Source organism: Python bivittatus, unplaced genomic scaffold (assembly GCF_059951505.1).
Source record: "Python bivittatus isolate LINGU-HERP-01145 unplaced genomic scaffold, Pbiv_v1 ctg000080_np1212, whole genome shotgun sequence".
Lineage (NCBI taxonomy): Eukaryota > Metazoa > Chordata > Lepidosauria > Squamata > Pythonidae > Python > Python bivittatus.
This window is the reverse complement of record NW_028277035.1, coordinates 39,431,007-39,446,980: the sequence shown is the minus strand read 5'-3', so window position 1 is coordinate 39,446,980 and position 15,974 is coordinate 39,431,007. Positions and strand designations below refer to the sequence as shown.

Genomic DNA, 15,974 nt, shown 5'->3' with positions numbered 1-15,974 from the left:
CACCTAATGACCATGTGGGATTCACTCAATGACAGCAACTGGGATTGCCGGAACCACCATCACTAAGTGAAGCAGTCACATATTTTGCCTAATGACCACATTGCTTAGCAACAGAGTTGCCAGTCCCAATTAGAGTCATTAAGTGAGGACTACCTGTACTTTTAATTAGCACACAAAGAGTTGCTTAGTCAAGGTAATCTCTTCCTTGTTTTCTCCACAAAGCCACAGGTACTTTCTTTGCCTAGTGATAAGGAGCTTTCTGCTGACCCCAGTTAGATAATTATTTCCCACTTTTGCCTTTACTAGGGGCCCAATTCCTGCTAGAAAGCTATTAAAGACCTGGTTATTCTCCCAGGCTCTGGGACAGAACAAAGGTTGGATGGACTTTCTTTGGTTTTATATTGTTTCTAGGGCTGTTGACTATTCTTTTTTTGCGTTTTGTACTTTTTAAAAAAGCATTTAATTTAATTCTGAATTAAAAACTGAGCCTCAATTAACTTGACTAGTACTTGCAGTTATCATTCAGTAATGTCCACATTTGGTCAAGAAATTTATTATTCCTGAAAAAGACCCTGAATCTTTGTCAACTCTCCATAAGAACATTCTTTGATACTTGTATGGATATAACTTTTATCAGTCTAAGTAAATGAAGTAGAGCTTTTATTTAGTATATACTTTCCAATAGGCTTAAATTATATTTAAATGCTTTGACTAATAATAATGCACTTTAAAACAGTTTAAGAGTGTTATTATTAGTTACAGAATTTAAATACACATTCATTTATAAACAAATGAGCCACAAAATGTTTTTAAAAGGTTGTCTGCCTACAAATATGGCAAACATTCTAATTATCCAATGAAACTCTTGTTGGATGGCTGAGATTGAAATGCCAAAAACTTCATTTTGGAAGCTTTCATTTTATAAAAGAAATTCAGTAGTGAACTGTCCCTGAAGCCATTCTAATATGAATTAAAATAATTTCTAATATTAATAGCAATCAAAATGTAATGCTGGTTTTGAGAAGTGACAGCACTCTTATGTTTTAAGTATTTCTTGAATGCAAATAGCATAGCTTTTAAGACAGAAAAACATTCCCATGAATAAATTAGTACAAGAAATTTTAAACAAGCTTGCAAAATGCTGCTTGACTGCATGCTTTCCTAGTTCTGTTACCACCAGTTAAGTTGTTTTCCACTGAAAACCTTATCTTCTCTTAATAGTCTTATATATGTTCATTTTATCTTATATTAAGGTGAACTTTTCTTTTTGAAAATCTGACAGTTTTATAATATTTTATATAATATTTAATAGGATCTAGGAAATGTGGACCACTGTGAACTCGGAAACATATTCTTTGACCATTTTAAAACCTGAAAGAATGGTAGAAAAGAAATGATTAAAATAGCCTAGTTGAGTTGTGTCTATCTTAAGCCTACATCTTGTATTTTTCAGTTTGAGAATCCAAAGTAGGTGGAAAGAAAAATGCTTAAGATTATTCTTATAGGATCAGATTGGAATGATAATTTCAATAATTTTCATTATTTTATTTCTAGGTCAACAACTTTAATTAATGGTCCACTTGATATTCGAAATTCATATTCAAAGCATATAGTTTCAACAAAGAACTACCACAACAGGAACACCCTAAGACTTGGGAACAGAGATTTCAGAAATAAATCCTATATAGATCCATCATTTAGTTGTGGAAATTAGCACCAGAGCAAGAAAATACTGCCTGGTTAGGGAATATGGCATCTAAAAATATAACGTATGCCCATAGACTTATGTCTATTCTTGAAAAATAAAAATGGTCTGTAGCTATGGCCAAGAGTTTTAATTGATAACCCCCCCATTGTAAAAGCAAGGGTAGTAAATGATATCTTAGGGTTTATTTCTTATTTACCAGGCTTATATACCACTCCAATCTTAACTCTGAGTAGCTTATAGACCTACAAATAGTACTAGGATCAAAGCAATATACAACACCACCAATAATAACACCCGGACAATGAGGAACAGCTCCGATACACACACATGCACGCACGCACACACACATTTCAGAAGGGACCAAATACAGCCCCTCAGACCCCAAAAGTACATTGAAACAGCCAGGTCTTATTTGCCTACAGAAAGCCTGAAGAGTTGGGGCTAGTCTGGCATCTAGGGCAAAGTTCTTCACAGAAAAAAGGCAGATGCTGAGAAGGCCTGCTCTCAGGAATCTTCCAGATGGTATTCCCTAGTGGTCAGTACTTGGAGAGAGCCTTCTCTTCCAGATTGTAATAGTATGTGGGAATGACCTTGGGAGACAGCGGGAAAAGCCACAGCCAGGGCAACTCAGAGATAACTTAGCCTGCAGAAGAACTCCACACTTAAACACATTAACCCTATAAACCATGTAAATTACTTGTAAATTCATACTGAAATATCACAAACCTATTTCCTCCACACTTAACTAGCTAAACTCCAGGTTTTAAAAAAATGGTTTCAACTGTTGATGTAGCACTTGGATATAAATCTAACTTCAAGAGCAGACTTCCTATTCATTTTCATTGCTGCTTTGATTCATTTTATTATCAAAACCTTTGTGTGATGTCAAATTTCATTACAAGAAAATGAGCAGTTCTTGTCTCTACTAAAAAAGGAATCAGTGGAAATTGAGCACTGCATTACACTACTGTAGAAGGAAAAAAAGCAGGAGGAGGAATTAAACAGTACTGAAGGGGAAAATGAACAAGTATCAGTCAAGAAGTAGTTCTTGCGATCAGAATAATGATTGGCAGACAGACTGGGAAGTCCCTCTTGATTTTGCCTTTCAAGGAAGCAGCACACTATTCACTGAAGCATTCAAAATAAAGTTCATATTTTGCCTCACAAAATTGTTTATGCCTCACAATCCTCTGTTACTTGGGTTTTTTTTAAAAAAAGAAACAAAATGGCAGTCTGGATTTACCAAAACCATGTTGGATTCATATAGCTGATTGCTATCTGGAGCTTCCTAGGTTTTGCCTATTTTGGCAACTGTAATTTTTGACTGGCTTTTAAAATACCATTCTAGTTCTGAAGGCTAATGAGGTACAGTGAATGTTTAAAATATGGTAAGTTTAATTAAAAATGCAAGGTTCTTGGGTAAATAATTATGTCAGAAAGGCAGAAATAATGGAATGTTGAATTTATAGCACCATTTCCTTCCAAGAAGCATATTCCATTCCTTTCTACATGTAAATAGCCCTTTCAGTCATGAGACGCAAATTCAGTTGAATTTGCCCTTGCTGTTAATACATGTTTGAATACATTTTAATATTATTAGTGATACACAGAACAGGATCACTGCATTTATATTATATTTTGGCCTAATCCTTCAAACCTTGAATATATACACATACCTATATACACATACCTATGTAGAACCACTGAAAGCTACCTTCACACAATATATTTGGTCATTTTCAGACATCATTTCCCCTTTTATACAAAAATAAATACTACAAGGTGGTGTCAGATTCTGATGCAAAGCTGACAATACAAGAAATAAGTATAGTAATAGCAGCCCCTCTCTGAAGGTTTAGGAAATATAATTGAACAGAATGGACGAGCTTAGTACCTATAAAATCTATATTTTAGTAGTTTTACTATAATTGTACTAACTGGCAAAATGGCATATAATGCTTTAATTTTGTTTTTAGTGCAACTGACAGTAGTTGAACGTACAGTTTTCCACTTAATTACTTATTCTGAAGAAAAGCTGTATTCTTGAGGCCACCATACAGTGAAAAGAGCTGATATACACAACAAGAATCAAAGATGGTAAGTTGGTACATCTTGGCAAGAAACTATAAATCAGGAGAAGGTTGCAAGCTATAGTTGTACCATAACTGTTGTTCTTTTTCAGTGTTTCCCAACTTTAACAATTTCCAAACAGGGAGAATTCTGGGCATTGAAGCGTGCTTATGTAAAAGCTGTCAGGTTTGGGAAACACTATTCTACTTCATTATGTGGCTTAGAATAAGTCATATAATAGAATGTTCCTTTATACCCACTATTATTAGTCAAACCACCTTTTGCAAGGGTGAGACCATGAAACTGTCTTTACTCATTTAAAAGTCTGGGGTTCTTTGCTGTATGAAAACCAAAGTGAATCACAAACTGAGTTCTTTTATTTCTCTTCTCATATACTGCCCAGTATTCATGATGGAGGCAAAATAACAAGCAAAATAGAACATGACTCTAACCCATTAGTTTCTCTTAGGCGGAAATTAACAGTTTTTTTCCCCTAAGAGGTCTCTGCATTAAATAATATGAATTCTAGCTCATCTTGTTCTCATTTGCCTATTCTTGAAAATACTATGATTCTAAGATTACTACACATGTTCAATAGATGTATATGTGTAGCTGTACATACAGGATGACAATCTCAACATATTTGTCCTTGAATATCCATGTACAGTTTAGGAAGAAATCAAATTAATGTAAAGCTTTCCAAGAGTTAATATCTGAAATGTATGTGACTTTGTACAGAAATGCCATATCATTATGATTTAATCAGCAAGATGATCAGGATAACCTAGGATAGACATCATATTAAAATGTTGGTGGGTATCAACTTCTCATATAACTTAAGATTTTTTCCATTTACATCTGAAATTACTCAAAGGGTTAAATATAGGTTTATTCCAGAACTATTTCCTCCAAAAAACCTTACACTTTTTATCCTAAAATCATTTCACATATAAATATTTTAAAAGGAAGAAATTAAACCTTTGAAAACATATTTTTAGTTCTGCAAAATAAAGCTCTGCTGAGATGTTACAATGTTTGATTTAAGTATAAACTGATAAAGATAGAAATCATTTTCTTTAAATATAAACTGATTAACATAGACATCTGAAACAACTTTAGGAAGGAAGGCTGTACCTGGTCTTATTAACACATTTTTCTTTATGAAGTGTTGGAAAGTATCAGATCTAGGAGCACAAAATACAACTGATTGTAACAAAAATGACTTTAAGGCTGTATTTACACAACACACTTAAACAGTTTAACCAATGTTTAAGCTGTAAATGCAAATGTGAATGCACTACATGCAGAGCTTGGTTAGTTTATGGTTCACTGTATTGTGTAGGTCCAGAAAATCGGTAAATTTGTGTTTTATGAATCCAATCTAAAAGTCATCAGGCATATGTCATCATCAAAGGCTCAATGGGTATGTTGATCAAATTATAATAGTATGAGAAAGTGATCCATAAAGGGACTAAGGACTGAATTGAAGATAAGCATTAAATTGTAATAATAAAAATAAAAAACCTAAAATTGTCCACTACAGAAATGCAAGGAAAAAAAAAGAATGGTGAAGTGGAGCATCATCCTTAGGCCTGGCTATCTGTGGAATCACCTATCTCCAATTGATTCTGCTGTCTGGTATGTTCAGGCAGAGTGGGTGTGCTGCAGGACCCTTCAATTAAACACGGTCGAAGTGTGCCTTTTCTGTCATTGCCCCTACCCTGTGGAACAGCATCCTCCAGGGTGTGGTGCACACTCTCCAGGAGTTCTGGAAGGTCCAATACCTGGCTCTGTTCCCAAGCCTGGCATTAGTGTGTTTGTGGAGTCCCTACTGTTTTTCTCTTTAACGTTATGGCTGCTTTTTAGTCCAGGCAGTTATGATTTGCTATTATGTTTTAACTATTGTATAGTCCAATGTCAGTGGGCAGCCATAACGAATGTAATAAACAAATATATAATTAATAAAGGCAAAAATAGTTGCCAAATATGCCCAACAGGAGGAGAAAGCCAGATTGGAGCCAAAGTGAAAAAAGGCTAACCTACTGTAACAGATGATGAGATGAATTTATATCCAGACCAGAAACCATTAAAAAAAAAAAAAAAGGAGCACTTCACTTCTACTGGTGAACAGAAAGCCTATCTGCCACTACCATTAGCCTCATTACCTCAGGTGACATAGAGGTAATAGAATGAGCCATAGAATTAGATAAAGTTGGTATGGTAATCTTGATTATGTTCATGAAAACCAGTTGTTACGTATGGGTCACTCCAGAGAACTGAAAGTACATTAAGAACCAGAATTAGCCATCAGTGGCAATCTAGATGTATACAGACTTCACGTGAGATAGTATGTGAATAAGTACTCATAAGTAATGGAACAGAGGGAAAGACATATGATAGTTCACTCCATGGCAGAAGAAAGGGATCCCCTCATGATAGAGCTTTAGCTCATCCTGCTTTCAAAGTTGTGGCACTGAATGTTCTTCACAGGCTCAAAGGGATCAACTGAGTGAGTAACCCATTGTCACATACAATTTCTCAAACCAAGAGAGGAGAGCCATGTTAGTTTATGGTAGCCAAAAATCAGGAGGAGTCTGGTAGCACCTTTTCTGACAAATAAAAGGCTTAAACTTTTGTGAGCTACAGTTTACTTTATTAGATGCATGGAGAGGTACATGTCACTCCAAGCATCTGATGAAGTAAGCTTGTGACTTTTAATAAAATGTTATATTTAGAAAAGGTGCTACCAGATTCCTCTTGATTTCAAAACCACTCATGAGTTAGTCCAACTTATGCAGTGTATTATATCATTTTCAGTCCCAAAAGGGACTGATGGCAGCAACATCTAGCGCTGAACTATAAGAGTGAAGATAATCCAAGAATGCCTCCTGACTTACGTTATCTGAAGACATTTGAATGCCTCTGTCCTGAAAAATGGGTTTGAATGCATGGAGGTACTGTAATGCCTTTTTTGGCGGGGGGGGGGGAGGTGGGGAATTACAACTCAGGTTGTGCTAGAAATAACCACGGAAATTATCACAGGGCAGAGGGGAAGTTGGGGGTGAATAAACCCTCTTATTTTATTATTTATTTATTTAAAATATTTGTACGGCTGCCCATCTTAAACACAACTCTGGATGGCTCACAATAATAAGACTCATGAAGTTGACCTGCCAATGAAGAGAATCCTGGCCTACCCACAGTAGTTAAGTCTCTGGATGAAGCAGTAAGTGGAGAGAAACAATACTGGAAAGTCCATATATGAAGTAATTTTTATCATGGCTGTTGGACAGCTCGGTAGTCCTTGATTACTTTGAGGTTCTTTGAGGACCTGGGAGAATTAAAGTGTAAAATGAATGTGGTCTCAGAAAGCAGAACAGCATCAAGCCACTAGCAGTCTATGTAAGAATTGTGGATATCTTGAAGATGAAGGTGAACTATAAGAATCACTATTTGCTTGGTAAAAACTGTTTCAGTAGAGAGGCTCAAAGTTAGTGCTTGGAACTGGCAGAAGTAGTTGTTACACACAAAGTGGTATTGTGACTGAGAAGTGAAAGTATGCATCCTGAAGGCAAACTAGGCCCATTGTGAAAGCATAGTAGATGCTGAAGAATGTAACTATGTGCATTTTTTTTAGAGAGAAAGGGAAATTTGGCTTTAAATACAGATGACATATTTTCAACTGACTTATTTGTTTTGTTGCTCACGTTTTAAGTATAGCTTTATAAGAGCAACTAAGCAAACACACATAAATATTTGAACTTCCTTCTGTGATTGTTACAATCAAGTTATACATTTTAATTTTTAAATTCTTTTTCTCATTTTGTTGCCCTTATCCTTATGAACAATAATATCTTATCCATCTTCATGAAGGAAAAACTTTAATAGTGAATACTGTGTTTTAAAATAAAAGGGAGTTTCCCCTCCCCAGTATATATAAGGAAATAAGAAGATTCTTAAAGACCTGTGTTAGGTATCCATATCCCATGAGTGCATTGTCACAAGCACATTCTTCCTATTGGCTATGTAGGTCCCCTGACATCATTCATACATGCTCCAATGATGATAATATTCCAATAGGAATCAATGACATTTAAATGCATAGACTCTGACATTAAAAGCACTTTCTCCTGCCATTCTAAATGCAATACAAATACCATCCATCTGAACTGGGTGAAAATGCACAGAAAATCATAACATTTCTTTACAGTTGAAGAACAAAAATAATTAAACATGTACATCTTCTCTAGAGATTATTACTTCCTTCAGCTCCACCCAAATCCTCTCAAGGCTGAGCAATATTAAGCAGACAGGCCATAAAATGTTAGGTCTGAATCTATGGTTGTCTTCCAAACTAGTATATAAGTATCCTGTAAGATTAGGGAAGTTAAGGAGCTATCGGTAAAGACTAATTTAGGTCTGATTTTGAGGTAGCACAGACACATATAAGTTTGTACAGGTAGTCCTTGCTATCTGACCATATGTTCAGTGACTGTTTGAAATTACGACTGCACTGAAAAAATGGACTTACAACCCGTGCCTGAAGATATGGCTGTTGCAGTGCCCCTGCAGTCATGTAAACAAAATTTGGGTGCTTGGCAGCCTGCCTGCCCTTATGACCGCAGGGGCACTGCAACTCCCTCACCCACCTATCTCCCCCCCCAATCTATGCCCTTTTGGCTGCCCTGCACAGTGGCACTCAGTGGTGGCAGTGCCGGGGCTGGGGCTAAAGTAGAGGCCCAAGGCCTTCAGCACTCTCAGCCAGCTGCCACCACCCCCAGGCCCTGACTTCAGCCCCAGTGCCACTGCTGCCACTGAGAAATGTACCTCACACTCCATACCACTGGGCTTCGCCACCTCGTGCTCTTCCCCTTGCGCTGTTCCCATCCTCTCAATCCTCACTTGGCTTCTCTTTCCTTCCTTAAACCTGGTGTCCACCTCCTCCCATTCCTTCCTGAAGCCACGCATCCCATACAGTACCTTCTGGAAGCCACACCTCTCCTTCCCTTCCCTTACCCATTCTTGCAAGACCTGGGTAAGACCAGCACCCCCACAACTCTTGCGTCACCTGCACTGGGCCTCCCCCATCCCGAGGCATCCTCGCACTCCTTACCTGGGACTCATCTGCTTAACAACCCATGATTCTTGCTAAATGACAGCAGCTAGGAATGCTGGGATTGTGGTCGGCAAGTGAAGCAGTCATGTGATAATTCGCTTAATGACTGCATCACTTAGTGACTTAAATTCCAGTCCCAATTGTGGTTGGATAGCGAGGACTACCTGTATAAAGACAGTCCTGGATTTCTGGGGAAGAAATGGCAAACTGAAGACAGCTCTGCTGAGAGCGGAGCTAACAACCATGGCGGAATGAAGAGACGGAGTGAAAACAAAGACTCTTTGCAATTCCTCTCCAGACAAGAAGAGGACTGGGATCACCCATGAGTGCTCTAGACAGCTGCTCTTTGTGAGGAGACAGCAAAATGGCAATCTCTGGTGGGTTTAGAGTGCTGGGAGATGAGGGAATAGCCATCTTGCTCAAACCACAATTTGGCACCTTTAAAAAGGTCACAGGGTTTGCATACTTCCTTCCTTAATCACCTTTGGAAATTGCTTGTTAACTGCTTTTTGGATATTAGGAACTTTGTATCCTAATACGTTTTACTACACTGGGAGAGTTTCCTTCAATCCTTAGGGAAAGTTTTATGCAAGTTTAAGGACTTAATTTTTTTTTTTTGAATAAACAATGAAAGGGTGGCTACAGCATTGATTTTGGAAAGTTATAAACAGACTAAGGGTCCAGATGGAATGAAAGATTACAATTAAAGGAGAAGAGCACTTAAGTTTGACTTACTAATTCAGAATGGAGCAAAATACTTTAACATTGGATGTATTGAAGGATATTTGTGAACAATGGACCCAGAAGTTAATTTGAAAAATGTCTGCCATTATAGCTAGATAGTGTTTGGAAGATGATATGGAAAAGGAATTAGCTTTACCGGTTAGGACTGAGTCTGATTTGAAAGTGGATTTAAAAATGATGGACTATGGGAATGATGTGGAAGGAGATGCTACACTGGATATACAAATGAAACTGGCTGATGTTTTACCAAACCAAAAGAGTGACCTGGATAACTTTCTTATACTGGATTTACAAAAGAGACCTGTTAACATTGTGAAGAATTTTGTGAGACAAAGAAAAAATGAGAAAAAATCAAGTTCCAGGACTTTATTTGAGGGGATTAAGGATCAAGATTGTTAAAAATAAAAGGAAGGAATATAAAGTTGATTTATTTGATCAAGGCTAAAAATAGATAACTTGTTATGTCTGATAACCCTTAATGGACTTTTGCTGACCAGGACTGAATGATGAGGCCTTAAAAGATTTGTTTATAGATAAGAGATGAGATATGGGAAGAAGAGATCATATGTTGTATTTTAAGAAAAGGTGATAAGTTACTAAAATTGTTTATACTTGTTTTTTTAATCAAGACTTTTATTAAGATATATAAAAAGTACAATTAAAATACAAATCAGAAAGTATAGAAGAGAAAGAAAATAGAACTGAAAGAAATAGACAAAAACTAAAAGAGTGAGATCAAGTAGAAAGATAAAACAGAAAGTGACTTCCGACTATCTCCAATACAGATATGAGTACATATTTTTTTTAAAAATTAATCTCTTACCACTATTTAATCCTAATTCACATTATTTCTATCAACACAAACCATCTAATCATTAAATTCCACAATCAAAGCTTCATTTTTTTCCCAACCCAAGCACGTAATCTAGGAAGGGTTGCCATGAGGAGACAAATTTAGAAACAGTATTATCTCTTATTAAAGCTGTTAGCTTCGCCATTTGAGCCAAGTCCATTAGTTTAATAATCCACTCTTCCACTGTAGGTATTTGTGAGTCTTTCCATCTTTGCACATATAACATTCTTGCAGCTGTGATCATATATTAAAATTGTTTATACTTGTGATGAAGAGGGAAATCTCCCTCCCTCCCTCCCTCCCTTTTCTTTTTCTTTTAATTTGTATTAGTTTTTACCTTTTTAATTGTAATGCTCATTTATTTTATATAATAAAAATAAAAATGTCTATATAGAGATTAGCCCAGTCTGCTGAAATACACCTGGGGACTCAAAATAAAGCTTTTAAAGATTTATACAGGACTACTTCTAGAAGAATCATGGTTACTACAAATCTGTGTGCCATATTAAAAGAGCCAATAATTAAATAAAGATATTTAATGTTGTGGGTGCATAACTGGCTGCCATTACAGTTGGCATAACTCAAAATGCCATTTGGAAGTCTGTGGGCTAAGACAGAAGTGGTCTTTAGTTGTCCTTTACAGACTGCTGAGGACCAAAAGGAAACATCTAGATATTTAAATATCTTAACTTGTTCAATGAAGAATCCATTGATTTTCCAAGAGTGATGGCAGATGACAGATATTTTTGATAAAAGAACTACTTTTGTTTTTGTTTTTCTCCAAATTAATTGTTTTATTACACTATAAAATGTGAATAATACATTATAGAATACAGATAATAATTGGGTACAGTGGTATTTATACAATAGAAACTAGAAAATGTTAACAATGTGATTGTTTAGATAAATTAAACCTTTACAGATGAGGAAAAAGTGTGTATTAATGTTAAATAAGATTTCTAAAATGTAATGAACATAAGGTTGCTGAAATTGTGAAATTAATGCTAAGTATGACACTGATAAACAGTTGCAAATTGCACTGAACTGTTTTATAATATGAAAAAGGTTTCAATCTTTGAGCTTAATACTTTATATTAAAGTCTCCACTGTATTGTTATTTATTGTTATTTATAAATATTAAGAGAGAGAAAAAAAAGAAAAAAAAAGAGCTGCTTGGAAAAAGTAGATAAGGATTTAATTTCTAACTTCCCCCTTCTTTATACGCTGACTGATTTACAGTTTTTATAAACATTAAGATCCTCTTAAAAACCATACTGTAAGTGTAAAGCTACTTTTGTTTTATTGTAGTTGATCAGCCTTTCATCTCTCAGTAAAGTCAAGGACTCAGAATCACCACTGCTATTATTAATGTTCAATATTCTAGCTATTTTGTTGTTGTCTTATTGAGATATTATCACTTTGCCCCTAAATTCACTTTACTGAATTTAGGGGCAAATGAAGAATTTGGCTAAACATGCATTGCAAATTTGGTCTTTAAAATACATAAAACATTTTTTGGATCTCCTTCAGAGACAGAATTCTTTGTGTCATTTTATATGTCAGTGATTCCTTAAAACAAGATGATGGCATTTCATAGTGTAAAAAATAGGGGTCTTTTTGGATATTCATAACAAATCTGTTATTCTTATAATTTCATCAAAATAATGACTTCTATCAGCCACAGTTAAATGCATCAATTTATCATAATTTCTGAAAGTATACCCTTTCAGTTAAATGTCATTTTCTGTTGCACAAAGCAAGAGAAATAGAAAGGATCTTAGCTGGGATTAATTAGAGTGAATTTAACCCACCATAAATTATCCTTTCTGGCATGAAATAAAACTCTCTGAAATATAGTGTGTAAGTAGCCAAATGAATGAAGTAGCTTTATTTCCTGGAGATCAAGCAATGAATACCTGCTCCAGCATTTCAGAAACAAAGAACTTTCCCAGTCACTGTCATCACTCTTGGAAACTACTGTTTTAGAAAAGGTCCAACTAGAAACGATGAATACTGTTTGTACCCTCTCCCACAGAGAATTACACTGTTACACCACTTCTTTATACACAATAGTAAAAAGGATAAATGGAACCAAAGGGGAAACAAGAAACCTCCAATATGTCTTTATTACTCAGTTTTTTGAAGATAAACAATGGGAAGAACATTTCATTTATTACATATTAATTGCCAAATGAATGATAGAATCCTAACAACATTAAGTAGCTGATATTCAGAAAAACTATTCAGACAAAACAGAAGACAAGAAATTGTAATCATCAAGGGAGATATATCTTGCTGTTAGCAAGACTGAATTATCTACAGTGCAGTGTTCTTGCTAGTCTCCTGTTGGATTCATACTGAAACTGTCTCATTCAAATGGATAAAGGAATTATTAAAGTAGACATACTAATAATTTTCTGAGAGCTTTTCTCAGAGCTCAGACTGAAAGCAAATTTAAACCAAACATTAGCCTTTTAGTACCTAATATATTTTAAGTAGGGTAAGAGTAATTTCGTTAATTATAAACAAGTAAATTTACAGATCATACAGACGAGTCCATCTCAGTAATATTAGTGAAATATTTATCCAGTATTTAATTGGTTACTTTCCAAAGCTTATAATGTATAATGTCTTAGGAATTTAACCATTCGCTTGACCTTATAACACTAAGACCTTAGCCTGCCTGCCTGCCTGCCTGCCTGCCTGTCTTCCTTCCTTCCTTTCTTTACTAGCTCAGTGGATCAGTGATACATGAAAAAGTTCTCTAAACTAAAGTAATAGTATGAATATTACTTCATTTCCATGATGACTCAAACACTTACTGCTTTAAAACCATTGAATTAATAGTAAAAGTACATCAGTATGATATTTTACAGATTCAGTATATTTACACAACATGCTCAATCATAAAAAGGTTAAATAGCAAATGTGCCACAACTAATCCATGTGCATGTCCACTGGCTTCTCCATGTGTGGACAAAATAGTGTATTTTATGCTACCTGGCTATAAGTCACAATATTTTCAACTGCCATAAAACACCCAGAGTATATTCAAGAGTTGTAGTAGATCAATGTATGGTTAGATAATGTGTAAGAAAAGCATTGCCACAAATTCGGATGACACAGTTAACTATAAACCAGTCGCAGATGAATCTAGTTTACCTCTCTGTGAAAAGAGCCAAGAGAGCATATGGGAGGCATTTAAGGTGTTTACCACTTATCCATGTTTCGTTAAAATATATTACCCAAATAACATACTGCTGGGTCACCGTGTTAAGACATAACTAATACTTTGGCTTGAGAAACAAGGAAAAAAGTCAGCAGCTTTATTTTTTTTCAGCAGGGACTGAGTACTTAAAATTCTATTCTTACATGTATTAAATCAAACCAGAGTTCAATTGGCATTTAAAATTATGACAATGACAGTTCACTTAACTAATTTAGCCTGATGTTTATGTAAAACATTTAGTCTCAGAAAAATCTACTTCTCACATTATTAATAATCAGACACCATAAATTAGGGGTCATTATGCAACTCAACAGAAGCATTAGATTCTTAGTAAGATTTTTAATTTTTTTAGCAAATATTTTAAAGAAATATTGCTTAAATTCTTCTCATTTCCAATAATTTTATAAATACAAACACAAGATTTTTTTTTAAAGTATGCAAAATCATACTGTATTATAAAATATTATCCAATATCTTTTCAACAACTCACCTTAAATGATATTTCATACTGCTCTCCTCCCCATATTTCCAGACCTGCATCATATCCTCCAAGCTCCCAGAACCATTTTCTATCAACTGCAAACAGCCCTCCAGCCATAACTGGAGACCTTAAGAGAAAAATTAAGCTCCAAATTACAAATTTTTAAGTATAGTCTCCCCAAAATTACATGTACAGCTCTAACATCACATTTTACTTCTATTTTTTTAACCATCCACTTTGGCTATTTGGCACTTTGATTTACAGTATCATTTATATTATGGAAACCAGCAGAACCTCAGGTTGTTTATCTGCAACTTTTATTCTTTGCATAGTCTTGTCTGAACATTCACCTTCACAAGGTCTGATTCCTTCACAGAATCCCATGGAGAGTTCTATAGCTCAGATATCTAAGTGGAAACAATTCCTCCTCTTTATTGTGCAAGTACTAATCCAAGCTTCTCTCTCCCTCAGTACAGTAACAACCAGGGCACACATAAGAATGCACATGGATCTAAGCTGGGATGGAAGGGGAGGAGAGAATGTTGTGAATGTATACATGATTATTGAAGAATAATCTAGCCTATCTAGATTCCTTCCTGTCTGGATTCAGATCTGGTTACTGGGTGGAAATAGCATTGGTCACTCTTGCGGATGACCTCTGCTGGGATTTGGATGGCATGAGTGCAGCTCTCTGTGTCTTACTAAATCTCTCTGCATCCTTTGATATTGTTAAACATGGTATCCTCCTGGAATGCCTCTGAGGGTTAGAAATAAGTGATATTGCACTGCAATGCTTCCACTTCTTTCTGAGTAAAAAGTACCAGACTATAATGGTGCGGGATGAGTGGGTAAGCCTGCCTTTCTCTACTTTTTATCCTGGAGGAACCGCTAAAATAATTTTCAGGTCTTGGGGAACCCCTGCATAAAAACTGCAAAAAATACAAAAGCTTCAAAATACAGTTCATTTCTACCTTACACAATCCACATTTTACAATGTTTACAACAGCAAAGCTGGCAGCTGAGTTGTGGCACTTATGAATTCCCACTACTGCAAGCGCTACCATTGCGCTATGTGGGAGGTTAAAAAGAAGTTTGTTTGTTTTTTCCAGTCATGATCTCTTGCAGAACCCCAGCAACCTGTCATGGAACTCTAGGATTCCACAGAACTCCAGTTAAGAAAGGCTAGCCTAGAGACTGTAAGGGGCTGAATCTTGGCAAGATGGATTGGATGTTTGTCCAACAACTGTGTGTTGATTGGGGGCATTTCTGCTGGCTTTGAAGAGGGTTGGACTCTCCTTGAAGCAGATCTTCCAGTTGGGGGGCTCCTGGATTCACAACTCAACTTGGAAGCAATGACTGTGGCATCTTTATCCAGCTGTGTCTGGTGCACTTGTTTGCAATTTTGGGAAGAGGCAGCTCTGGCAGCAGTTACTCATGCCTTTATAAAACACACTGGGCCTGTCCTTGAAGTCTTCCAGGAAAGACTAATTGTGCAAAATTCAGCTGCCTGCACACTGACTGGTGAGAGTTAATTCAGCAGCATAACACTTACATTGCTGGCACTGTCTTTGCTTTCTGTAGGTTTATGAGTACAATTCAAGGCGCTACTTTAATTTATAAAATCCTACAGGGAATAGGGCCAGAATATCTATGGGACAATGTCTTCCATGTTGTCTTTGGCTGGCCTGTTTTCTCCACTCAGGAGTGAATGCTTTGGGTACCCAACTTGGGAACTGAGGAAGGTGAGGATCTGAAAGCAGTGCTTCTCCATTG

At 36.0% G+C, this 15,974-nt stretch overlaps 1 protein-coding gene across 1 annotated transcript in view; it reads right to left on the bottom strand.

Moving 5' to 3' along the window:
• GALNT10 (polypeptide N-acetylgalactosaminyltransferase 10) overlaps positions 1-15,974 on the bottom strand; it is a 67,200-nt gene that overhangs the window by 11,582 nt on the left and 39,644 nt on the right. Inside the window, exon 7 of the mRNA XM_088133878.1 lies at positions 14,211-14,328. Within this exon, the coding sequence (XP_087990004.1) occupies positions 14,211-14,328 (118 nt within the window). The remainder of the gene's footprint in view (positions 1-14,210; positions 14,329-15,974) is intronic.